General features: G+C 41.4%; 1 protein-coding gene across 3 annotated transcripts in view; it reads left to right on the plus strand.

Annotated features, from left to right (window-relative positions):
- The first annotated feature begins 2242 nt into the window (after positions 1-2242).
- Positions 2243-27053, plus strand: part of Epdr1 (ependymin related 1) — a 28361-nt gene continuing 3550 nt past the window's right edge. The window contains exons 1-3 of one of the 3 annotated variants that reach the window (XR_009379354.1): positions 14660-15286; positions 22490-22560; positions 23847-24064. Coding sequence is in view for 1 of the 3 variants with exons in the window: in XM_059263366.1 (XP_059119349.1) it covers positions 2243-2520 (278 nt within the window). In the remaining 2 variants the exon portion in view is untranslated. Of the gene's footprint in view, positions 2521-14659; positions 15287-22489; positions 22561-23846; positions 24065-27053 lie in introns of those variants that run through there. The other 2 variants (XR_009379353.1, XM_059263366.1) reach the window with 2 other exon arrangements.

The raw sequence follows: 27053 nt of genomic DNA on the forward strand, positions 1-27053 counted from the left end.
AGCAACAAAGATTTCCAGATTAACTTTCTAATGGGAGCAAAAGAGAGAAGGAGCAGAACTTCCCGCCACTTTCCTCTGAGCTGTTAGGGGACGGCACACTTGGAGAGGGCTCCCTCTTAGGCAGCCAATTTAAACTTGTTGCATATTTAACTACGCGGGCCCCTCACCACCTCACCTCAACGTTTCATGGGCTTCCCTGATATTCCCTGATTACCTACTCTTTAAGAAAGAGAGGGCCAAGAATATAGTTCAGAGGTAGAGCTCTTACCTACCATGGGTGAGGCCCTAGGTTCATCCCAACACAGAAAGAAAACACGAAATGAAGGAAAAGGTTAAGACAGGTATTGGGAGGCAGAGGGGTAGAGCTAAAGTTCACCCTCAGCCTGGGGAAGCTGTCTTCCATGCTGTTTGTAACCCTAGCAGGCCTACTGTCTGTCCCTGTGTTCTATAGACTGTGTAATACAGAGAGCAGTGGAGGGACTCAGGAAACAGTCTAATGTTCTCCCTCTCCCTGCCCTCCAAAAAGGCTGTGACTCTAGCTTTAGCACTAAAGCCATTGTCCTCTAGATGAGTCCTTCTCTGGAGGGACTCCCTTTTGGTCCCCCTGTGCTTACTTCTCTTTCCTCCTAAATGCCTGCTGCTCTCCAGGACTGTGCCCTCAGCCCTCTTCTTACTCCCAACTCTCCACTCTGCTCCAGGTTTCCTCAACCTTGGCACTTTTGAAACTTAGGACTGGAGAGTTTCTTGGTGAATGTCCCCTGGAGAGAGGGAGGCAGGAACCATCTACCCAGGCACCTCAAATCCCATGAACCCCCTCCTCCTTTCTGGGTCCAGTGATTATGTGTGTGCTCTGGGCTTCCAAATTTAAAATTGGTACCACATTCTCATGTTATACAGAACTGTCTTTGGTTATCTCTACATGAATATCCCACAGTCATCTCAAAGCCAACTAACCGAACTAGAATTTAGCTTCCTTCCTTTCTCCAACTGAATGTCCTTTTACCCCAATCAGAAACCTCTGCCTCAAACTGAAATCTTGCTCTTTATTTCCAAGCTCCATTTCACACTATCCATCCCCATTTCCTTGACTCAGCCAGGTTCTCTGGCCTGTATTATGCATAGCAGCTTCTTTCCTGACACCCTGCCACTCTGTCTGGACCTGCATATTCTCCCTGTGCCATGGGAGGAGCAAGCTTTCTAATGCACATTCCTTATGAGGCTCCTCTCTGGCTTTTTATGGGCTGGTGGCTCCCACAGTTCTCAATATTAATAACAAAACACTTACCAGCTTTTAAAGCCCTGAGTGACCTGGCTCCAGAATGCCCTTCTGATGCTTAAACTCCAATACTGGACCCGTGGTTCACTTGCCCTCACTTAGGAACACCTCCAACCACTTCCTGCTGCCCCACTCTTCTTCATATTTGCTATTAAGTGCAAATGTAAATCAAATTCTAAAGCAAGGGTCTTTAAAAGAAAACTTCCCTATCTTGTCTTGATTGTATAATATTAATCCTATCATTCCTTAAACACAACCCCAATTTGTTCACACAGATGTAAACCCCGAGGTACACAAACCTCTAGACTTGAAGCTTTGCCATGTACGGACAGAGAGTGAAGTCTCACTGAATTGTGACTTCGAGGCAGTGTAAAGGCCTGAGACTGGGAACTGCCGAGTGACCACAACAGTAATTAGTGTCATTTCTTCAGGACCCATCATGACACTTTAAATTTGTTTGAAAACAAAAGAGAAAAACAGAAAAAAAAGGTCACAATTTTGCCAAGAAACAAGTTACAGCAGCCAGAGAAACTGCTGCACCTTTGCTTCCCCCCTGGACCCCTTAAAACCGCCCTACTGAGGGTTTGTGGGTTGAAAGCTGCACATTTTGGAGAAATGTGTCCCTTCTCAGCACATTCCCTCTTCTCTGCCCCAAACTCTTTAAATCGCGATGCCCTTCAGGATGCTAGGGGCATCACTGCCGCTGCGTTTCCTGTTGGCAGCAGAGAGCAGTGAAAATAAGCTTTAGTAAGCAGCCGCTAGGGCAGAAAGAGCTCCTGGGCGATTCACGCGGCTTTCCCAGGCCGGCGTCCCGAGCCTCTAGAAGGGAAAAGCGGGAGAGGCCAGCGCGTCGGAGCATCGCGTTCCGGAGCTCACCTTCGGCCCAGCGTGGAGAGAACGCGCGGCGCGCCCACGCCCGGCCTCGACACCCTCTTGGGCTCGGCTGATCCCCGGCGGCGGATCGCAATGCACGCGCATGCTCCCCGCCGGGTGGTCAGGGGGCCTCGGGGCTCCTGGCTGCTGGGTGGCCTCTGGGTTTGGGCTGTGTGCGGCCTGTGCGGCCTGGGGACAGCGGCCGCACCGGGGACCGCGCAGCCCTGCCAGGCGCCCCAGCAGTGGGAGGGACGCCAGGTTCTGTACCAGCAGAGCAGCGGGCACAACAGCCGCGCCCTGCTGTCCTACGATGGGCTGAACCAGCGCGTGCGGGTGCTGGACGAGAGGAAGGCGCTGATCCCCTGCAAGAGGTAGGCGGCGCGGAAGGGCATGAAGGCGGCCAGGGGACCGCCAGGTCACGGTGCTTGGCACCCCAGCTAGACCTCCAGCCGCTCCTGGCCCCTCCCCACCCCCCACCCCCATCCCCCAAAACTTCACAGGGGCTCTTGGGGGCGGCGTGGTCTGCCCAGCAAGGCAGAGGGAGGCAAAGAAAGGACTCAACAAGGGCAGGATGGAACAGCCAGACGCCCTGAGTCCAAGTTAGCCCCAAGTCGCCACTGCTGAGTCAGGCTCTTGGCACCTGGAACCCCCTGCAGCCTAGGGCGTGTTTTTTGTTTTTTGTTTTTTTTTTTCTAGAAGTCACCTACAAGGGAGACACAAAATATTCTCTAACAATTTTGCTTACAATAAAAAAAAAAAAATTGAGTGTGTGTGTGTGTGTGTGTGTGTGTGTGTGTGTGTGTGGTGTGGAGGCCAGAGGACAACTTATCAAGTCAGGTCTCTACTACCTGTCCATGTGGCTCATAGGACAACACTGTAAAAGGAGTGGGGAAATGATTTTTAAAAGTCACACACAAACTTATCACCCCATTATAATATTAACATTTTTGTTTAAACCTTGAAGATTTTTTTTTTCCTTTTGGAAAACTAGTTAAAACTCCCACTAGAGCACGTGTACTGCACGTGAACTCCAGCTAGATAAAGTACTATCACCTGAATCCTCCTGCTACCTATCCTCGTCTCTTGTCAGTTTTTTGAGTTGTTCCCTATTTTTAATAACCACACCACTTGCAAAATGGGAGGGCATGTTATCACACACATGCTCACACATGTACACATGCACACAAACACATGGCAGTTAGTGTAGCTTTCCATTTTGTGATGACAGAGGACACACTTTTCAGGGGTGTCACCTTCTTTCTGGCCCCTTTAGGACCCAGTTTCTAATTTAGGATCACCACCTGTCTCCCTGCCCCTGGCCTCAGCCACCTCCCAGTGTACTTCATGTGGTCATGCTGGCATCTCTTCATGGCATTTGTGCCACAGAGAGGTATGATGAATGGTCATGGTGTAAGGCTGCAGTGGGCAGTAACATTGGTGGTAAATGGGAACCATTAGTGTCTAGCACAAAACAAAGGTTAGTAAAGCCATTTCACCTAGAAGCATTTGCCACTGAAGTGTTGGGCTTCTTGGCTAAAGTATGGAAAAGGCAGAACCTTCCAGACTGTCTACTTAAGAGTACAAGAATCCACCTTACTCTTGGATTCTACTTTTGAGGATTCAACCAATTGTGGACAGAATATATATGAAATCCTATTATGTGTACTGAGCATATACATACTATTTTTCTTATCATTGTTCTTTAAACAATTTAAGACTGACTTGTGAAACATTTATTTTATATTCATTATTGTAAGCAACCAAGAACATCTGGAAGGGTATTTGTAAGCTGCATACAATTTTTTTTTTTTTAATTCTTAGATCAAAGACAGGAGCATCCATGGATTTTGCTATCCATAGAGACTCTGGATCCAATCCTCCTTGGATACATAGGGACAGCTTTACATCAATGCCCGGAAGGCCTGACACATCAGTGTCTTCATGGAAGATTCAGAGCATGTGCAAAGACTTTCAAGAACAATGAATGTTTTTCATTGGGTCTCAAGGGACATAATGATATCCATCATTTGAGTGTGTTATATCGTGTACTAGTGCTGAAACTTGGCATGTTTTATGTAATTTTGTTTAGATGTCCCAACATCACAGGGTAGATTTTATGATTTCCATTTCACATAGAGACACTAAGACCTAGGGAGCTTGACAGACTTTCCTTCTGTCACACAATCGAGGCTTAAGAAAGCTGCATGGATTCTGACATCTATAATGTACTAGGTTCATATTCCTTCATCCAGTAAGCTTTTGTTCACGGCAGACACAGTGTCAATTGTCAATGGAGTGGGTCTTGATTTTAAAGGAGGTACTAGTCTGAGGGTAGAGTCTCATAAATTAATTATCCTTGTGTGGTAAGATGAAGGATTGATTAGCAGAAGTGTGATGAATACAGCTATGATGGCATGTAACCAGGGCTTCCTGGAGAAGGTGATATCTCAGTTTAATGGTCCCCCCAAACCTAAGTGAATCCACCAGGGTGACATACAGAAACTATTTTGTCAGGGGGCATAACTATATGTATACTCTGGGCTTAGTATGTTGTCTTCTGGGAGTTTACAAGCAGGGCCAAGTATATTTTGAGGCTAGCGGCCCAGTCATTCTGAGAGATGAAGGCACGGGGTGTGGTGAGAGGTCATGCTGAAGGAGTTTGAACAATGGAATGTCATCATTAGGTGGCATAAAGATCACTGGATGCGTGAACGAGATTTCATCCTGAGGAGGTTCGCAGTCACTAGAGCAACAGTGAGTGAGTGTAGAAGCAAAAACTCAAGAGTTTCATAATGGCTTGTAGGGAACACTGGACAGGTGGGTGCATTACGGAAGTGTTAGAGAGGGGGTGATATCTAAGACATCAGAGGTACCGCAGGGTGTGAAGGGAAAGGGAGGAGTCAAACAAGTTGCCACTATTGGCACCTGGAACCAACAGTACTGGTGGCATGGAACAGGGATTGCTCTCTCCACGCAGAGTGAGGGTGGGACGCTACTTTTCAAGTGTATTTGTGAAGACTGTGCAGTGGTTGTCTGTTGGTGAGTAGACATGATGAACATGGGCTGGAATGACCAGAGTTCACTGCTGATGCTAAGCAGTGTGACCAGGAGAAGATGAGGGTTCATTTTTACTCAAGGAGTATTTTTAACTATTTAAGAAATTCGACTATATAGTCAGATAGCTCTAGGCCTGATCTAGTTTCCAAAAGTGAGATTTTGTAAATTACTGTAGCTTTATGGGACTCAGTTTATTCTGTTACAAAATGGGGATACTTATAGCAACTAATTTATTAGAAGGCTGTGACTATTCAATGAGGTAAAATATACAAAACACATAGTACATTGTCTCATTTCATAGCACTGAGAAGGTGTGTAGTGAGTGATCACAGTTGGTTTGCTCGCCACCCGCTGTCATCATCTTGGTGAATTTAATTCTCCATATGTTAGAGACCCACTGCCAGCCCCTCTGAACTTATACACTTGATTTAGCAGCACGCACAAGTATCCTCCCTCTGGGAACTGACTCAGTATACAGACTCAAATGCTAAACTGTATTTCAATAAGTTTTATAGCTGGCACGAAGACCAGTCACCTCAAATCCACAGAGATAGACTAGATCATTCTCTCCTTGTATTCAGAACTATGTGAGGAGCCAAATTACGGTCAGGAAGTGATGAGCAAAGAGTTGGAGCAGATATTTGAACAAAAGCCTGGTGATTGAAACAAGCTGATATCATTTGGGAAGAGGGGAACTCAGCTGGGAAAATTCCCCCACCCGACTGACCTGTGAGGCATCATTTTCTTGACTGATGGTTGATGTGGGAGGGCCCAGCTCACTGGGGGCAGCACCATGCCTGGGCAGGTGATCTTGGGTGGTATAATAAGTTGGGTTGAGGAAACCATGGGGAGCAAACCGATAATCAATTTCTTTCATGTCTACTGCATGAGTTCCTGCTTTCAGGTCCCTTCCTGGAGTTCCTACCCTGACTTGGATGATGGACTGTGATATGGAGACTTAAGATCCAACAATCCTTTCCTCCTCAAGTTGCTTTTGGTCATGCTGTTTTATAACAGCAAGAGAAACCTTAACTAAGATAGAAATTTACACCAGGAGGAGGGTATTGCTGGGACAGACCTGACCATACATTTTGTTTGTTTGTTTGTTGGGTTTTTTTTGGGGGGGGGGTTGTGGTGGCATTTGAACTTTGGGATAGAAGTGTTATCAGATGCTCAGAGCTTAATGAGCTACTGTGGGAACTGAGAACATAATGTGGAGAGCAGTATAGACAATGGAGGCCTGGCTTGTGCGGGTTTTAGAGGAAAGTTTGAGAGTCCCTTAAAGACTCTCTGGCTGTTGAGTATTTTGAATTAATAACAACTGAAGTGAAACCTTTGCTTTGCTGATACAATTGATACTGGTCAGCTGAGGCTGAAGAATCAGCTGTGATTAAGAAGAGACTGGCATCTTTGAGGTAAATTTTCCTGGGAAGTGTTTCCTCGAGTTCTGCACACAGAAGCAGTGGTCCAGAGGAGGTCAAGGTTTTATCTCATGCTGGCCGCCTAACTTGGTAATGTATAAAGTTTCTCAGGTTTTACTGGTTGTGAAGGCATGAAGAGGTTATGGAGAGCAGTTCATTAAGGTTTGTCACTGTGAAAGGCCAGAAGAGGCCACTGGTGAAGGTTCAGTCCCGGTTATAGTAGAAGCTCTAGGATTAAAGGGATCACGGAGAAAAATTGAGGCTTGCCACCATACGGCAGGGTCAGAGTCCTTAAAGAGATTCTCTTGGTGAAGGTGCAGCCCACTTGCAGCAATATTTTGGAGATGTAAGTACCATGGGCATGGCCACCAGCAACAGCAGCAGCTGTTGAGTGGAGGTATAGCCTGAAGCTATGAGACAGGCTGTGTGCGCTGCCAATGGCAGAGGTGGAGATATGGAGCCCTTGGAGGAGCCCAGGAAATCATGTTCACGCAGAACTTTTTATGCTGTTGGACTTTGGTTTTGCTTTAATCTGTTGTAACTGTGCCCTGGCTTCTATTTTCTGAAATAAGTCCCCCTCCCCCCTTTTTTAAAGGAGCCCACAGTCAAGAGAATTTGGAATTTTAGAGGCAAGGTATTTTAGAAAGGCTTGGAACTTTGAGTTTTTAAAATATTTTAAAGAGACCAATCTTCTTAATTGCATAAATTTTTGAAGCCTATGGGACTTTTAAAAGTTGGAATGGAATATTTTATATTATGATGTTAAGCTTAATGTGACATCTTGGGACAAATGAGAAAGGTTGTAGTTGAATAGTGGTGTGTTGGTGTGTCAAGTTAACAAAGGTCAATTGTCGTTTTCTCAACTTGACACAAGCTAAAGCCGTTTGAGAAGAGGGAACCCCAGTTAATAAAATGTGCTCCCCACCACCACTGAATTGGCCTGTGGGGAAGTTTGTGGGACAGTCTCTCGATTTAATTATTGATAGAGGAGGACTCAGCCCACCCCTGGGCAGGCAGTCCTGGGTGGAACAAGAAAGCAGAATGAGCAAGCCATAGGGGAGCAAGCCACTAAGCAGCACTCATTCTATGGCCTCTGCTCCACTTCTTGCTTCCATGTTCCTGCCTTGAGTTCCTGTCCTGACTTCCCTGGATGATGGACTACAAGCTGTAAGCTGAAATAAATCCTTACCTCCTCATGTTGCATTTGGTCATGGTGTTTTATCTCATCAGCTCGAATTCCAGCTAAGATACGGGTGAGGTTGAAGGTGAAACAGTGCATTGATTTTCACAGTTGTGATGCCTCCTTGGTTCTTGCCGTTGTCCCTCCCACTCTGAACAGAACACAAGTTGGCATCATTCAAGCCCGAGTCAAGAAGTCTCTTTCCTTCATAACTTTATAACTAATGAGTGGGTTTCAGATGTACACTGTACTTGTAAGCCACAGCCCAATCTTGCTGGCCTAGATTTCAGGTCCTCATGGTGTATCCCCATTTCTGTCTTTATACCACCATGCATGATAGTTTCATAGTATGACTTGCAGAAGGCAGTTGCTTTCCATTTCTTCCCAAGTTTTTGGCTGAGTTCTCTCTCACAGTCCTGTCTCTAAGGACTAAGTCAGGTGCAGAAAAGAATGTTTAGTGCGTAAATACATTTTAGATTCATTAAATGTAGATTTGTTGGTACAAACTCAAAATGGTTTCAAATAGCAACATTATGGCCAAGCAACCAGATGTTATTTGAAGAAAATATGCATGGTTGTCTCTTTGTATTTGCTAGTAGGTTGAGACATAAATTTAGAATTGGATCAACTTCTTAAGAGCCTTCTTCTCCATCCAGATAGTTACGGAAAATCACAGCGATAGTTACCGGGGAATGACTAGGATTTTCCAGGATCTCTGTTCCCTGAGATGATGGAAAAGATTAAAATACTTTATGAGCTTCAGATAAGACAAGCCTGAACCAAGAATGGGAAATATTAGTAATTGATACTATTTTGTTTTCTGGTTCCAACTTTTTCTTCTGATTAGTGGATTAAACTCATGGGGATTATAGTGGAAAGGCTGAAGGAAAAGCAAGCTATTTTTATAATTCAGTCAATATGGTGATCTTTAGGTAGGAGAAGAAAAGTAGATGTGAATGAATCCTGCAGGACATCAATAACACACTGTTGCTTACAAATAGTGGCTTCAGTGTTGGGATTAATGAAGCTACCTATACATGGAGGGCAGAGAGGCATTGAATGAACATGCATAGATATAATATTTTAATAGACTGTTCAGGGATTGATCTAATATGTTCCATCAGAAATTTTTATTTATAAGTGGTGAAAAGTATGTCAGTATGTCACAGAAGGGGTAGCAAATGGATTCTCATTCAAGTTGTGATTGATTCATGGCTGTCTGTCTTAGTTGTTCCTGGAGAACAGAATAGCCTTTATCTTCTCTGTCGTAAAATGACACTAACTGGATGTATTAGAAGTTATGGGGGAATGATGTTAGACAGCCATGACGTGTGAATCATTTAATTTCAATAATGACTAGTTTCTAAGTATTTTTGTTTAGGAAATGTAGGATTGCAAATATCATGAAAGCATATTGGTGCTTCTGTTACGTCAAGTTGACTGCTCCTACCATGTTGTGGAAAACTTGGCACAGATTCTAAAGATTTTCTCCACCCTGTCCTTTTGTGTGAATTTAAGCTTCTTTCTCTCCTCCTTCTTTTCACTTAAGCTTGTCCTCAGGAACAAAAGAAAAAGTGGCCATTCAGTCCTTTGGCACTGAGCTCAGAAGACTCTTCTCTTCCCTGCTACTCCATCATCATAAGAATTGAACAGGATCATCTATAGGAAAGCTCCTTTAAGATCAATTCTTGTGTGTTTGAGAATGAAGATACTGATTCTTTCCCAAACACATGATCTCACTTTACTTTGACAGTATCTCCTACTTATATTTATTGTACAGAAAGGTTATTCTTTTAATTCCTAAACTATTGGGGAGTTCATTGACAACCAAATATGCTCATGATCTTCAGACACTCCACTGTGTGTTTCTTACAGGCAAGAACCTTCTCTGTATCTTCAATATGACCATCAGAAAGTCAACACTAGCTCAGTTTAACCATCTGAAACCCAGGTATCTCCAGGTTTTGTTGGTTAACTTTTGTGTACTATTTACAGCAACATAATACAGTTTAAGTTTCAGCACAGCATCGAGGGACTGAGTCTCTGATCCCTTTCTGTCTAGAACAATCCCCCAAGGTCTTCCTCGAAGCTGGTATGTTTAAAGATGACTGTCCTGGTGTTTTGTTCACTGTTTCTATGTTGCCTCATATTTACATTTAAGTTACTCAGCATGGGGTGTCTCAAAACTAACACTGTTTATACTGCACCTGTATGATCATTCTAATTGCATAATGTTACCTGTCACATTGCTTCATCATGAAGTGACACCTTTTTTGCTTTATAATTGATAAGTGACTTTTTGGGAAGATACTTTTGCATCTTGTTCATTATAATTCTTCATCAAACTCTAAACTTACTATTTCTTTCAGTAAGACTCAAAGATCTCATTGTATTCCCTGTTTGTTTTGCTTTCCCAGTTTGCCAGAGGAGCCTCTTCCAGTTGGCTTTGATATTCTTTAGAACATTTTTGATTCTTTTGAGGCACAGTAAGATATTCCACAGTCATCTGTATTTTCCCTGGAATAAACTGTTCTCAAGTAGTCCTGGTTACTGATACTGGAGAAAAACACTTGGAAGTCCAAATCTGTAGTCTAGTTGTGCTCGTTGCTCTCAGGTAGCGGGGCTACCAGGCTTGCTGTGTGGAAAAAAAACCAAGGAGTCTTAACATACTCACACATAGATACACACCCCACATATGCACACACACGCACAGGCACACTCTCATGCACTCATCCACAGATATGCACATATTTAAATCGTTGTCTCTAAATTTCCAGTCTTTATCCATGAAGATATGTCAATGAGCCCTTTCCATTTCCAATTCAACACAGAACAGTGCATTCTCCTCTTGGCCCTATCAAGTTTGTGGCTCCTTTCCCACATAATGAATGAAGAAGATCTCATCCTCAGATGCATTGAAGACTAATTGTGCAGCTAGGGTGTTCCCTCTCCACAGTGAGGCTCAATCCCCCACAGCAGCCTTGCAGAAATCTACTCTTGGGCCTCCTCTTCAAAGGTATTAGTCTGTATTTTCCAAGCAGAGGAAGAGGAAAGGCAAATTATATTTTCCCTGGATATTTGTTTTCTCTTAAATTTATCAACCTGCAATGATGATTGCAGGCCCACAGAGAGTATCTGTCTTAGGGAGGTAGACTGGCATGAACCCTGTTCAGCATGCATTGGATTTTCATTTTAAGAAGTCATGACTTGACTTTAAGGCTTGGGTATGACTTCTCCCTTGGCCTGTGCTCCACCTCTTTATCTCTGATGGCTACAGATGGTGTTTTGTTTTATTGACTCAGAAAAATGGACTGCTTGTGGCTTCTTGAGTCTCGTGGGATAAACCATGTTGATTTCCAATGTTGACATTTTTCTCAAAAAAAAAAAAAGATACTTTCTTGGAAGAACTGGAGTTTGCTTCAAGAGGATCTAGAGACCTTGGAGTTCAAGGATAGAGAAATAGAAATATGCAGTGAGTAAAAGGAATAGTCAGGCAAAGGAGACTAAATCAGGACTAACTTATGAATGGAAGTCAGAGGTGGTCACCTTACTGTTCTGAAAACATCTTTCCAACAACCTTGAGCTGTTCCTTCATAATTCTGACCATAAAGAAAGTGGTCAAGGGCCACATGCCCAAAGATCTGAAAATATGCCATCAATTAGCAGTTTGTTTTTCCTGGAAAAAAATGCGATAGTCTTGTATTTCCTAATTCATTATAAGCTCCTCTTTCCTCCCTTCACAAATTTTTATTTTACTCATCTTTAAGGAAAAAAGGTCTCTTGAAGAATAATAGTTAAAACCTCATCTTCCCCCTTCTCTTTAAGGCATATCTCACACAAAGTCCAATCTCTGTCCTGCTAGGCTCTCTCAAACCCTGCCAATCAAACTGTTGTCACACAGCTCCATGGAGAATGCTCTGGGCAGGACCAGGCGCTCCAAACTCCTTTCAACTCTTCTTTCATCAGCCCTGATTCTCCTACTTAGCACCCACCCTCAGCTTTCTCTCCACATTGCATCCATAGTCAGGAAGCAAGAGCCATGAACACTGGATCTCAGCTAACTTAATCTTTTCCATATAGTACCAAACATTTAGTATAGGTCTTCCCACCTCATGAACATGCCCAAAAGCTTATCTCTTTGGTCATTCTAAATCCCATCAACCAAGGTTACCCATCACAGAAAATGATATGGTTGTTGATGGTTGTGAACTGGTTTTCAGTGGGCAGGACCAGGCGTTCCAAACTCCTTTCAACTCTTCTTTCATCAGCCCTGATTCTCCTACTTAGCACCCACCCACCTCTTAGATGTGCCTCTTCTACTTGGATTTCAACACATTGTGTTCCTAGTGTGACACCATGGCCAGGTTTTATGTGGGTGTTGAGATCCAAACCCAGGTTCTCATGCTTGCAGGGTGAACGCTTTCCCAACCCAGCCATCTCCCCAGACTCTGCCTCCTCCTGTGCCTCATTTCACCTCCTTAGTCTGCTTTGCTCTTCTTGGTGTCTATACTGTTAGAGATGGAAGGCTGGACATTCCATCCCTTTATTTTTTGTCTAAACTGTCTTGGTGATGTCATGTAAGCCATGGTTTTAAATGTCACCTCTTCATGAGGGTTGCCCAGGTTTTTAGTTCCTGTCCAGAGATCTCCCCCAACATCTCTACTCATGGATCCAGCTCCCTAATTGATGTCTTCCTTTGGAATCTATGTCATTCTAAACTCAGCATCTCTAAAATAAGTGTTTCCTCTGCATATAATCAAACTAACCAAAACTAAATCTAAACCAAAGAAATACATATAAACTAAACTTCTCCCTCTATCTTAGGTACAGCAGCTCTGGTTGGTCAGCATAAACCCATGTAGTCATCCTTTTCTTCTCTCTCACCTACTTGCCAAAGGGACATGATATAAATCCAATTGATTATAATTTCTAAAGATACCCCAAGTCTGACTACACCTTCTCTATTATCCTAGTCTCAACCATTTCTGTCTCTTACCTGTTTTTTGTAATATCATCCCATTATACCCATACTTTTTCTCTGGCCTTCTTTGGTCTGTTTTCAAGCATGGTAACCTAAGTGATTGTGTTCAGATAAATGCTGAGTTTTGCAACCTCATCTGCCTTTGATTCAATGACCCTATTCACAGGTGTCTGTGTGGCATCTACTCCTTGGCCCTCCACATCTTATCTCTTTGCTTTCATTGCCAGCCCATGGCCTCAGTGGGTTGATCTGCTTGGAACTTGTATTGGTAATTCCCACTTACCTAGAAAGTCTTTTCACTCTAGAATGACTCCACTCTCAAATGTTTTGCCTCCTTTCTCAGTGTCCTCATATACCCACCTCAGTGCCTTACACAGTCAAGGTATTTGCCATTACCTAAAATACTGTTTATGATTTTTATTGTTCTCTCATCAGCCTTGTCTGAGCTGAAGGTCAGGGATTTCTGCATCGTTCTGCTATCTCTCCAGAGTCTTAAGTTAGGACAAAAATCATTTGAACCAGTCAGTAAGGAAATGAGTGATAGTAACTCTATATGCTTATGATAGAAGGATATCTAAAATAGATGAACAGAAAGACAATATTGGAAATTGTCCAAAATTTCTCATGTAGCACATTTACTACTATGCCACCTGAATATCTGAGGAGATTTTTATAACACACACAGGATGGATCCTGTATTGCACAATATGTCACCATTGGCTGCTTTTCAGATGTAGTACATGTACATGCTCACTGAAGCTGACTACTCTGATTCTGTCATCTTGGAGGTCTGGCTCCTCCTTGTTTCAGAATTCACCGAGGCCTTCTGTAACTACCCAACACAACCCTCCTCCCCAGGCCCTCTCCATCACTTCACATGCATCATTCCTCAGGCTACTGTCCTGCTCTGTAATTGTCTTGTCAGTTAAGTGCCTGGCTTTTGTGATATCTGTCTTCTCTGAAGTGAGAGGGTACATGTTTATCCTGATATCTATTGGATCCCCTGTACTAAGGAGTTCTGGACAAAGAGTAAGTTTCAATAAATATGTGCCAAGTACAAATGTGATAATAAATATATACATGATATGTATTGTTTTATGACTTTTGTATTATTGCATTATACAAGTTCATGACAGAAAAAAATCTAGACAACAGTGAAAGCAAATGAAATGAAGTTCACTCATTCATAATACTTCAACAGAATTCACAACCCCTGACACATGTGCTTCCCACTTTTTTCTATTCCTGTATTCACATTTTAAAAGTGAAAATGTAGGGTAAGGTCTACTTCAGTTTAGAAAGTCTACATTACATATGTTCAATCCCCAGCTCTGTTACAAAAAAGTAAAATGAAAATATGCAGTGCAATTTTTAAATTTAAAAAGTCGTTATTCATGTTTCCTATGCTACAAAATGATAATCAACCACTAGCTAAAGACAGAACATAATTTACTTAGATAATCCCTTATCATGGGACCACCACATTTCCTTACCTTCTGTTTTTAACTATTATAATTGACAGTAAAATATTTAACTTTATATTTTCATGCAATGTATATTAAATATTTCAAATTTTATATTGGGAAGTTCCTATATATGAAAATAATAGGAATGGATTTGCACATTTTTAAAGTTTTCAGCAATTTATTAAATTTAGAAAAGCTGGTACATATAGATAGTCCCACCAGCTGCATATGAGTGTCCAACTATCCACATTATATCTATAAAGAGTCTAATTATGTGTACTGATTTGTGATACTATAAACAAGAAATAGATGGTCAGAATGGCACACCTAGGGTGATGTCACACTGCTGTGGTGTGATGCTGTCTAGGGTGAGGAGGGTTATAACTCACCATTGATTCTGGAAGGCTACTGGTTTAAAAAGGACATTGATCATTTCAGTGAATAATTCAGTGATTGATCTTATAAAGAAAAGTATTCTAAAAAAAAAAAAGAAAAGTATTCTAATCTGTGGACAAAACATGGCCAACTTGGTGATTCATATAACAGATTGCCTAACATGACATCACCTTCACTATCCTGAAGTCAGTTTGGATGGATAATGATGCATAACTCTTCTTAATATTGTACCTGACCTTGCAAATACTTGTAGGGATGGTTGTGATCTGCATGGACTCCACAGCTCCTGAACCATTCATTTCATATCTTGATGAGATGCCTCTTGAATCTCCTAGTATCTCAAGTTTTACTTTCTAGAGCGCCCAAGCAAGATGCTGGTGAATTGTGGCACTCAGGAAGAGAATGGCAAATTTACATTCTGAGGAAGAAGTTGGGCTTCACTAGCGCTATCAGAGTCCCAGTGGAAGTGTGGAGTCCATTGTGAGAAGATAGAAGTTCCATTTTAGAAGAAAGAACACAGTGGACCAGGAGTGATCTTACAGGCTCACATCCTTAGGAGCAAAGAATTCCAAAGAACCTACCCTCAGCCTTGACATCCATGGAGATGCCCTGTTGGGTGCTCGACTCTGCTACGCTGTATGTTTTGTGGTCGTGGGAGCTCTTCCATTTCAGATCTTTGCCCTCTATCTGTCCGTTCTGTCACATACTCTGATTATGGTTAATTATCCTCTTCCCAGCTCTGGGTTGGGCCCCAGAGAATCCACCATTATGAGATCTTAACTCTCCTTAAGGAGTTTAAAAAGGAAGTTTGGGGTCTTGCTTTTCTAATATCACTATGGTTCCTGTTGACCAAGGCAGGTATTTATTTAAGTCCCACTTTGTGTGTTGGAAAGAATTCAAAGTGCTTTGATAGTTTGTCATCTTTCCTCTCTCACCATACTGAATCCAGCTTTTGAAAAGTCAACTCCTTCACTGGGCATAACACAGAGGGTTTTTTGTAGTGTATATATGCTCTCAGGTCTAAGGAGGCTAGTCATGTTGTCTTCTGTCAGGAAGAGAGGCATGAACCATGTGACTTCTCTGTTATTCATTGAAATGTCTTCCATGCCTGTTTTCCCCTGGATCTGAACTTTGCCTTGATTCATGTTTCAGTCGGCTAAAGAATTTACTATTATTTTTCCCACAGAGAGTGCTGTGGTTGTTCACTTATGTCAGAGATTGTCAATGTCTGAGAGTATTTATTTGTTGCTGTTGTACACTGGTAGTTATAGGTACATAATATTCAAAGGGTAAAAGCTATCTTTTTGCTAAAATATTTTTATGGCATATGCAGCTCTAGAAGCAAAGTCTTATAACAAATTAACTTTAGTTCAGATTTGTGGTGTGTGTGTATGTGTATGCATGTGGATGGACACACATAGAGGCTAGGTGGAGGTCAACATTGGGATTCTTCCTTGATCTCTCGCCTGCCTGCCTTCCTCCCTCCCTCCTTTCCCTCCCTCCCCTCCCTCCCTCCCTCCCTCCCTCCCTCCCTCCCTTCCTTCCTTCCTTCCTTCCTTTCTTCTTCCTTATTTTTGAGGCAGTGTCTATCTGCCATTGTACCTGGATCTCTCCAATATACCTAGGTTGCCTGCGTGGAAAGTTTTAGGGATCCTCCTATGTTCCCCAGCATTGGGATTACAAACATACACTCTGTTGGGCTCAGCTTTTTAGGACAGGTGCTGGGAATTGAACCCTGGTCCTCATTCTTGCACAGCAAACATTTCACCAAGGAGCCATCTCTCCAGCCCTGAGTTTAGTTTAATGTTTTGCTCTGCCCACATTTTGAAGTTTTTTCCTCCCTTTATTCTTGAATTTGATGTCTAGGTTATATCTACCACTATAAAAATTTTAAATCTCATTTCTCTTTCAAATTAAAATTTTGCAGTTTTCTGGATTGAACCTAAGGACTTGAGTATGAGAGACAGTGAGCTATCCTCCCTGTCTCTGGATCTACTATTTCTAGAGGTTTAATCTTGTTTCCCTCCTGTTCTTTGAATAGTCTCTTTACTTATATTTTGATTCTCTTACATGCATTTTTAATTTTATTAATTTGTCTTTAAAGTTTTCATCCATTTATTCATTTTTAAATTTCTGTCTCTTAAATAATACCCTCTAAATCTCTTCCTCCTCCTCCTCCTCCCCCCTCATCTTTTGCTTCCTCTTTCTTTTCTCTGGATTGGTTTACACTAACACCACTGCATTTTTATCTTGACTTTTTAAAAAAAGTGTTTCATTAAACATTCTCTTAAAGTTTGTGTGTGATTTTCTACTTCAGCCTGATGGGAAAGGACACTTATCTACTTAAAAGTGCAGGGCTGACTGCAAGGCTAGCCTCAAACTCCTTCCTACTCCACCCCATGCCACAACTATAGAAAACACCATGCCTCATGGCAGCGTAGGCTTCTCAGGACTAATGAGGCCATTTTTCTGAGTGTCTGTAACTAGTTTGAACTATTGCCTCAAGGAAAAAAATGCTTTGTCTCCCACCAGATGAAAGAATATTCGTACATGTTGCCAGTATCCATCAAGCTGAAATTTTGGAAGAGAAAGCACTTCAATTTCTTGAGCATGTTTTTTCTCTTTTGAACTAGTGTCCAAGTACTGAAGGTCTGTCACCTATGGATTCTTACATTACACACATAAATTATACTTTGATTTAACTTTACCTCAGACTGCATTCTTAAGTAATCTAATTTTCTTTTAGTTATATTTATATGTGATTGGCAGAGAGTCCACAGTGAATTTTGCAAGTGTTTTTCTCTTTTGTATCTTGTAATTACTGTAGGGTGTAACTCACACTTCATGTATGCCAGAATGCAAGTGGCTGTAGCTCAGACTTTCCTCCTGAGAGTCAGAAGATTACTAATCTATTATATTGCATGTTAAACATATCCAAGGTTTGACCAATATCTTCCATAAAAGCCAGAGTTCTTTTGTAATCAAAATATAATATGAATGCACTCCCTTGTCAGTAATTTAGTGTGTCTGAGATGGTCACATACTTCTGAGTAGATGAGGAATCACTGCTTCCCTTGTGGTGGCTGGAATAGGGCATAGTATTAGAGGATGAAAATAAGTCTGATAAATGAGCAGTCTTTGAGTCTAATCCTGATTCTGGTATTCACTACTAAGTTTTAATCTAAAACACACATTTAAAAATTTTCTTTGTTTACTTATTTACTTCTCTCATACAGTACATCCTGACCACAGCCTACCCTTCTCCAAGTTCCCTTTGACATCCCCTCTCCCCAAGATCCATGGCTCCCCCATTTCCCTTTAGAAATGAACAGACCTCCCAGTGATGTCAACCAAACTTGGCATAACAAGATGCAATAAGACTAGGCACAGACCCTCACATTAAGGTTCAATGAAGCAACTCAGTAGGAGGAAAAAAATTTCATAAGCAGGCAAAAGAGTCAGAGACACAACCACTCCCATTGGAAGGAATCCAACAAAAATCCCCAAGCTAAATCACAGCATGTATGCAGAGGACCTTGTAAGGACTCTTTCTGTTCCACCAGCCAGCTCCCAAATAATGACATGAAGACTTATTATTAATTATGAAAGCTTGGCCTATAGCTTAGGCTTGTTCCTAACTAACTCTTTTAACTTAAATTAACCCATTTCTGAAAACCCTGTGTTTTTTTTTTACCTTTCATTCTGTATGTCCAACTCCCTTCATGTCTTGTTAGCGTCTCCTCTGCACCTCGATTAACTCCTCCCACTTCCTTTCTCTGCCTGGAAGTCTCACCTAATACCTCTTGCCTATCTATTGGCCTTTCAGGTCTTTATTAAACCAGTCACAGCAGTATATCTTCACACAGTGTACAAATATCCCACAACAGGACCTAGTGCAGATCCATGTAGTCTCTGTGGTTACCACTTTAGTCTCTGTGAGCCCCTGTGAGCCCTGCTTAATTGATTCTGTGGGACGTGTTCTTCTGGTGTCCTCAAAACCTCTGGCTTCTACAATCCATCCTTTCCATCTTTTGTAGGGATCCTTGTGTGCTGCCTAATGTTTGGCTGTGGGTCCAGAGAAGTTAAAGAGAGAGATTTATGTTGAATGCATATATCTTCACGGGAAGGGGAAATAGAATAGATTTTGTGGATAGACTGGGTACAGAGGGCATGAGAACAGGAGATATCAGGTCAGGGAGGAAGGGATGGAGGGAGATAGTACAGGGAGAAACAAATGAAATAGTTGGGCGTTTAGGGAGCAGTATGGAAATCTAGTGCAGTGCAAACATCTTGAATAAAAGAGAATAAAGAGCCTGAACCAAGCCTTCTTCTGTAACCAGGCTAGACTTGCAGGAATGGGACTTGACCACCAACCCAGCCACAAAATCTATGACCCATAACCTACCCTGCCTGCAAGATGTGCTGCTGTCTCAGAGCTTGTGGAAGTGCTCAGCTGGTCTCACCTGAGGCCTATATCGCAAGAAGGAGACCATGCCTAATACTGCCTAGATGGCCAGGATCTGGAAGCTGGATGGCTCAGAGGCCCAGGGAAGAACCAAACACAACTGACAAAATAAAAAAGTCAGTGAAATCATTCCTAATGATATTCTGCCATACTCATAAGATCAAGGTCTAGCCCAATCATCGTCAGAGAGGCTTCCTCCAGCAGCTGATGGGAGCAGCTACTGAAATACACATATTTTAGTATTTTTAAAGATAAAAATGCTAGTGACAGTCAGTCAGCTGAATTTGCCAATCTGTAGGCTCCACTTCAGGCCTTTCATCTTTCTCCTGAGTACCCTAAATGAAGCCAGAAAATAATTTCCTTTTTATATATTCAAGCAGTAGCTAGTTAGGTTAACTCACTCTCAGGCTAGACTTTATTTTAGATTCTAAGATTACCCAAGTGCTTGGGCCTTGCTTATTCTGCAAGGGAAGACTCTCATGCGACTTTCATAAGGGTCCATATACAGTGTTTGTGATGCAGGGTTTTTAACTACCCCAATAGTGATGATAAGCAGGTATCAGGAAAGCTGACACCAGGAGAGATTTGCAGTTCAGAACCCTTGAGATATATTTATGATACATGTTCCTAAGTTTCATGCAAAAGCTTCTTCAAAACCCTAAGCTTTCCTGTCTATTGCTATGCCCTTTCTAGAATGTTGTCTCAGAGTTGCCAGCTGGCATATTGATTTACAAGCACCAGGTCTGTGTCCAACTACATTCAAAGACAAGAAGTACATAAAGTATAATTGGAAGGCACTCTCCTCTTTTTTTTCTGAGAGAAATAGCCAGTATTCCTTTCTCTGTAGACTTTCCCTAAGGTCTGCAAGGCCAGAATCCAAAAGGCATCTAAGAATAAGTTATTTGATTCCCTCAGCTTCCAGTTTGAGAGGAAGATGAAGGGAAGGTGAAGAAATGCCTATTGTAGTTCTTATGAAGATGTTTGCTGTAGCAGTCAGGAATGGTTTTTCCATCTCTCCATTTCACCTACGCCAATTAAACCCCCCCTTTTTTTTGCCACATTGTAAGTTATTTTACCTGTACAGGTTAGATAATGATTTCTTCGTTGGGTATTAGCTGGTGACAGTATACACAAATCTGACAATATTTTCCCATCAGAGCAATGATGGCTCACATTTGTACAACCATTTAATATCCATTGTTTCTAATATCTTCATAAAAGCACCCTGAAATTCAAATTTTTGGAACACTTAGATATTAGAAATGAGGAGACTAAAATTGTAACCAGACAACCCAGGGCTAGCAAATGGTGTGTCTTTGTTCAAAAGCTTTACACCAAAGTAAAACATTAGCGAGTTTTCTCCCTCCTCATAATAGGGTAACCTAACACACACTTGGGTGCAGAGACATGTGTAAGCCTCCATACCCAGTTCAAAACTCTAAGACCTATTTGGGGGAAGCAATAATATCCCATAAAAGAAGATATTTCTATGATCCAGCAATCCCTCTACATTTCCATTAGAGGTATTTAATACAAGAAGATAAAACAAACTAATAGCCTCCAAAGTGTAGTTAGCATCATTGATATCAACAGAACTATGGGAACCATTCAAATGACAGTGAATTGAGAACCAGCTCAATACATACATACATACATATATATACATATATATATATATATATGATAAATGGGAATCTGTTAAAAACATTGTGATTTCCATTATGAGTATTGTATTACTATTGATAAAAATTCCTAACTAGCAAATAGAGTCCAATAGTACATAAAAAATAAAGCATAATCAAGAGACATTTATCAGAGGGATGCAAAAATAGTTTCTTTTTTGGAAATCTCAACACATTTAATACAAGATGCACATAAGAATATTCTTAGACTGATGGAAAGGCAGTTGATCAAGTTCAATAAACATGATTGACAGGAAGTATTTTGTAGGAAATAATGACACTTTCTTACTATGATAAATAAAACTCATGCATTTAGTATTGGGGCTGTAGTCTTTCTCCCACTCAGCTAAGGACAAGGAAGGACATCCATCACTACTACTCTATTTAATGATGTTGGTTTTATAGCCAGTATAACCAGAGAAAATGCTTAGAGGATGAGAGTTAGGAAAGAGAAATGAAGAGACATATTTTTCAAGAAAATGGATGCAGTCAGCTTTGAAAATAAAAATCAAAACTGAATTTAAGCAATAAGAGAATTCAGTAAGATGGCTGAGTATAAACTTAACAATAAAAACTTGTAATCTTAGTAGGGCAGTGGTTGTATATGTTTTTAATCTCCTGCAATCAGGAGGCAGAGGCAGGTGAATCTCTGTGAGTTCGAGGCCAGTCTGGTCTACAAAGCAAGTTTCAGGACAGCCAGAGCTGTTACACAGAGAAACCCTGTATGGAAAAAACGAACAAGCTTGTAATCTTTATCTATCTATCTATCTATCTATCTATCTATCTATCTATCTATATATATATATATATATATATTGATCTGCTATAAACTAACAGGCAAGGCAAGGCAAGGAAGGGAAGGTTCCATTTATTCTGGAAACAGAAGATAAAAAGGAATTAAAAGAAATGTGAGAAAGTGAGAAACTTGTTAGGAAAAAATTTTTTAGTATTACTAAATCATAAAAATCAAAACTGGGAATGCATATTTGGAAGGAATAAAGTGACTTTACTTGGTAAGGATATTATTCTTTTAACAACAAGCTATACATTTAACTCAAGCAAGATAAACATGCTAGAAGCTTAGGGTTGGTTGATATTAGTTAAACAGTTAATTCTCGACTTCATTTGGAAAAGTGTTAGATCCCAAATATCCAGTAAAACTCTGACAAAGAAGAAAACAGTAGCTGACACCTACTTTGAGTTTTTCTAAATATGGTTCTGGTGAACAGACGTGCAATCCCGAAGTATAGAAGAGTCCTGAGTGGATCCAGGTACAGTTGGAGACTGAGTACATGCTGGTAAATCTCACATCACCAAGGAAAGATGGGCTGTTCAACAGTGCTGTTGGAGCAACTGTAATATAATAAAATTACTTCTTAGCTATTATACCATGCATAAAAATAAACTGCAATTTGTTTTGAAGTGAAAACAGCACGGAGTCATTCCTTTTATAAACATGAGGTCAGGGATAATTTTTTAGGGGTGAAAAAATTCAGAAGCAATAAAAGAAATTTTACTTTAATTGTAAAAATTCTTTCCTTTGTAAAACTATAGCCAAGAATATCTATAACTTAGACATAAAAGGCAAATAAATAAACAGACAAACAGAAAACTAGAGATTAAAAAGTCCCCAAACTTGATAGTAGATAGTTATTTTTCATAAGAAAATAAAGTGAGATGTTGCTTTGGCAGGTGAAAGTCTGTTCAACTGCTCTGCATGAATAAAAACCAACCCACTCATCAGAAGGGCAGAGTCTGGGAAGGTGAGGAGCCTGCCTTCTATAGTGTGATGCCTTGATCTGGGTATGACTCCTAGAATATGCACTGTGTAAGTTTTCTCAAGCATTACACTTTAGGTTTCTGTCATCTTTTGTAAGAACATTGTACTTTTCTTTTTTAAGGTCTAAAACATAGCCTTGGGATTCTGATTCCCTAACCGACTTATCAGATAGGCACAAATACAAGTCTGGCAGCGTCCTCTGCTGGCAAGACTGTAAAGAAAGCGGACACTCATGTGTTGTTGCTGAAAGTACAGAACAGCACAGTCTACGGGAGAGAAATCTGTTTAAAACAACCACAGATGGTCTTACCTGCTGACCTGGGTGTTCTCTTTCAGATGGCATTGCATCCCCTAAACAGCAGAGAACAGAGTTATTTGTTGTGGTGCTTTTGAATGAACCAGAAAAATAAGATGGAAGCTGATGAAAAGTGTTATCCGTAAGGGATGAGAAGAAGGGGAGAGACTGGAGTAGGAGAGAGATTTCCCCCAGTATGCTTCTCTAGAGCATTTTGAGTTTCAAAACATGACATTTTATCAAGTTTAAATAATAAAATTAAACCAAAGGAGAAGAGTATTGGTTTAATATTAAGGCAACTCCACGTAGTTAAAAGGGAGGTTTATTTTGTGGGTTAACTTACAAGGGAAGGGATAGGTAACAGGGTCTGGGAAAGGTGAAGCGCAGTCCAGCAGTGTTCTCTGGAGAACTCTGCTTGGTCTCCCTCCAGTGTCCAGGATCCAGGAACAAAGAGAGCCTGCCCATCCGAGTCTCGGGTCTTCAGGGGTCCTCTCTCCGCTCTGCCTTGTAGGCATAACAGTTATCGAAGCCTCAATGGGGGTGGCACTTCTAGGTCAAAGCTGAACCAGCTACCCACTACAGAAGAGTGTAGAGTTCCTAAATTTAGGACAGAGGAAACTAATGATTATTAATCTGGAAGCATAACCACACAGGGAGTCGGCTTATTCATGTGCACATTTTAGCACAGTATTGATTTCAAGCCCCCCCCAAAACTCCAGTCTAAGGACAAAATTCCTGTGATGAAATTTCAACTTTATCCCACATTTTTATTTTTATTATAGTTTTGTTAATAATTTTCAAAACATGATTTTTTATTTAAAGATAGATAAATGTAAAAGTAATAATGAAAATCTACAATTGTAAATTTCAACTAGAATGAGCAATATGTATTTATGATTTTATAAATGTAAGAAGCTCTAACACCTGAAAGGCCACCCCAGCAATGGCATCTATTGCCCCACACTGATTTCTAGATTGCTTCACATCAAGTCTGACCAGGAGAGCCCACAGTGAGCCTGGGATCCCTGCTACCTCGGAAAGTCATCAAGCATTCAAAGGTCGATAGGGTCAGTGTGAGCAGACACTGGCTGGAAGGAATTCTTATCTCATCGACTAAGCAGTAGACGGGAGACAGTACATATACACTTAGTATACGGAGCCTTGAGAGCAGTGCTGTCCTGCACAGATTAGACAACACGGGCAGGTGTCATTTATTCTGCTGTTAGTCTTATTATACCAACTCCTAATAAAATAATTGATTTGGGAAATGATTTTATCTAAAATTGCTGGTGAAGGCTACCCAGATATTACAGCAGATAAAGACATTTGCCGCCAGGCCTAATCATTTGCTTTTTCACACTTGAACCTAAAAAGGTGAAGGAGAGAACCAATTCCAGCAAGTTGTCCTCTGACTTCTTTAGGAATATGGACTTGTACTTACAAATTAACTAGTTCTCTCTCTCTCTGTCTCTCTCTCTCTGTCTCTCTCTCTCTCTGTCTCTCTGTCTCTCTCTCTCTCTCTCTCTCTCTCTCACACACACACACACACACACACACACACAAGCTGCATGTGAGCAATAAATAAGACAAATACATCTATAAATTTTAAAGCACCCACTTAAAGCAATTAAGTCTAAAACCAACACTGGATAAGGATATTCCTAGCATCTCAAAAGTATCATCCAACATTGATGGCTAATTGCTCATGCAGACATCTGTGTTATCACGTATCTTGGTAATCAAAGTTAACAAAGTAACAGTGAGCAACTGGATCACTTCTTTTCTAACATGATAACGCTGGATGCACACACGTCACCACTGATGTGTTCTTTCCAAACATCTTGAGCCAAAGTCTCATCAAGCCTTAGATACAATATCATTTGTGGGGTGACAGAAACTAGAAGCACAAGTTCAATGACACCCCAGGAAGCTGTCCAAGAAATTCAGAAAAGAAATGCAATAAGGGGACTGTATACTCCAAGGGTGTTCAGTGTGGATGTCCCATGAGGAACCATTTGTCATGAGTCTATAGAAATAGTCATTGTTCTAAACTATGAATTGCTGTGCTACATGCTCCTACCATGATGTCCTGCTTCAGCGCAGCTCCCAGAGCAGCAGGTCCCCTAGCCTCACTGAAATATCTGGAGCTGTGAGCCAGAGTGACCTTTCTTTCTCACAAGGTGTTGACTCAGACCTTTGTCATGCAACCTAAAGCTGACTAAATGTAGTTCTTGTTTTGGACTCTATATGGAACCCCCATTTTCCTTGACTCTATGAGAAATGGGCACTGGCCATGGACAGCACAAAATCACCAGTCAAAAACGAAGCTTTGTAAGAACAAAGGAAGGTGATCATAACCCTCCAGGGGAGTTTCTGAATCCCTCAGAAAATAAGGTACCTTTTGGGACCTCAGGCTGCCTGCTCGATCATTCTTCCTGCTGCTTTATTCTTCAGTCTTTCTCGTCTCACATGGTGGAAGTCACCTCCACAGCTTAGGAGTTCACATGACAGATCAGTTACACAGAGACACTGACCAGTAGGCATCCGGTCCTCATTCTACACTTCCAGAACAGTCTGAATATGGCACACTAGGTACATGTTCTCATGTGGGCCAGTAAGCCCTGGCGAGGGTGGCAAGGTCTCTATGGGAAATATGGATGCAATGGTGGATTTGGGGGTTGTTGGCCGAGGTCTTAAGAAGGCATTCCCATACACATGGATATAAGTCCGTCAGGAGACAGTTATCGCTGTTTGAACACTGCAGACCTGAGAAAAGCATGGAATGATGCTAACACCTGGGAGAAGCTGTATATCTCTGAGGGTGCACAGCAGAGTGTTTCTTGGGTGGCCAACTTGTCATTAAAAGCACCATAGATTAGGATTTGCTTATGGGCAGAGGTTCTTATATTTAGTCATGGACTGTGCTCTCAAATTTGTTGTTGGCATTTCTAAATTTAGTCAATGAATGTTTAGGCTTTATTGTGTTGGAGACTTAACTGATTGCAGAATAATTCCAACCCCACACTTCAAAAAGCCAAGCATTCTATGTGGACCCTACATGCATATCCTAAGAGATTAGCTCCATTTAAAACAATGTTTATGTGTATGGTGTGTGGTAAATGTGTGGTGTATGTATTTGTTAGTGTAAGTATGTGCATGTGTGCATGTGGGTGTGTGTGTTCATACATGTAGAGGCCAGAGGTAGATTCTGGGTGCCTTTCTTTAGCCATTTTCATGTAGTTTTGAGACCAGGTCTGTCATGGAACTTGAAACTCATTGACTTGGCTATGCTGGCTGGCCAATGAGCTTCAGACAGCCACCTCTCTTGTCTGCATCACCTAGTGCTAGAGTTTCAGGAATCCATTATCATGCCCATTTTTAATTGTATGCTGGGGGTCCAAACCCCGGTCCTCATGCTCATATAACAAACACTTTGACCACGGAACCATCTCTCTAGCTCAACGTTAGCTCCCTTTATAAACAGTATCTTATAAATGCATATTTTCTTTTCACATTGACTCCTACCTTTAAATGCATGTAGTCTTTTCATTCATTGTTTGTTTTACCGTTGTAAGCTGGCTCATAGCTTTTCTGGGATACATGTGGTCCAGAATCAGCAGGATATATGTAATATATAAAATGAAGTCATGATGATATTTCTATACCAGTCCATAGAAACTCAAAGTGTAATGCTAATTGTGACACTGTTTTGACAAAATAGATGTCATTATTGATAATGCTTTATTGTGTAGAAAAGAATTTTATATACAGACTTTGAATAGAGAGCTTGCATCCCCCATGAGCATGTTTTGCAGAGCCTCAGGCTCATTCAGCAGACATTATTGGTTGGCTGTCCATTTTCCTTGTGGTGCTGGGATTGAACCCATGCCAGGCGGGTGCGCTGCCACTTAGTTCTACTCCCAGCCCATAGCTGGCAGTCTCTTTTCACTTTTGAAAAGCATTCTCTAAGGTTGTGGCTTCACTTCCCATTCTGCTTAAGCAGCACCAGTGGCCTGAGTTTTGAACTGACCGTGGTCCAGAGGCTTTATGAAGTACCAAGCTTGCTTAGCTTTAAGAAGTTCAATAGAGTATCCCGAGAGACTTCTGGCTTGGACATAGATGTTAGACTCAGGATACCTTCCTTTCACCATGCACCTCCAGCGCATGACATCATTAGAGGA

The sequence above is a fragment of the Peromyscus eremicus genome, chromosome 5, assembly GCF_949786415.1.
Source record: "Peromyscus eremicus chromosome 5, PerEre_H2_v1, whole genome shotgun sequence".
In the NCBI taxonomy this organism is placed as follows: domain Eukaryota; kingdom Metazoa; phylum Chordata; class Mammalia; order Rodentia; family Cricetidae; genus Peromyscus; species Peromyscus eremicus.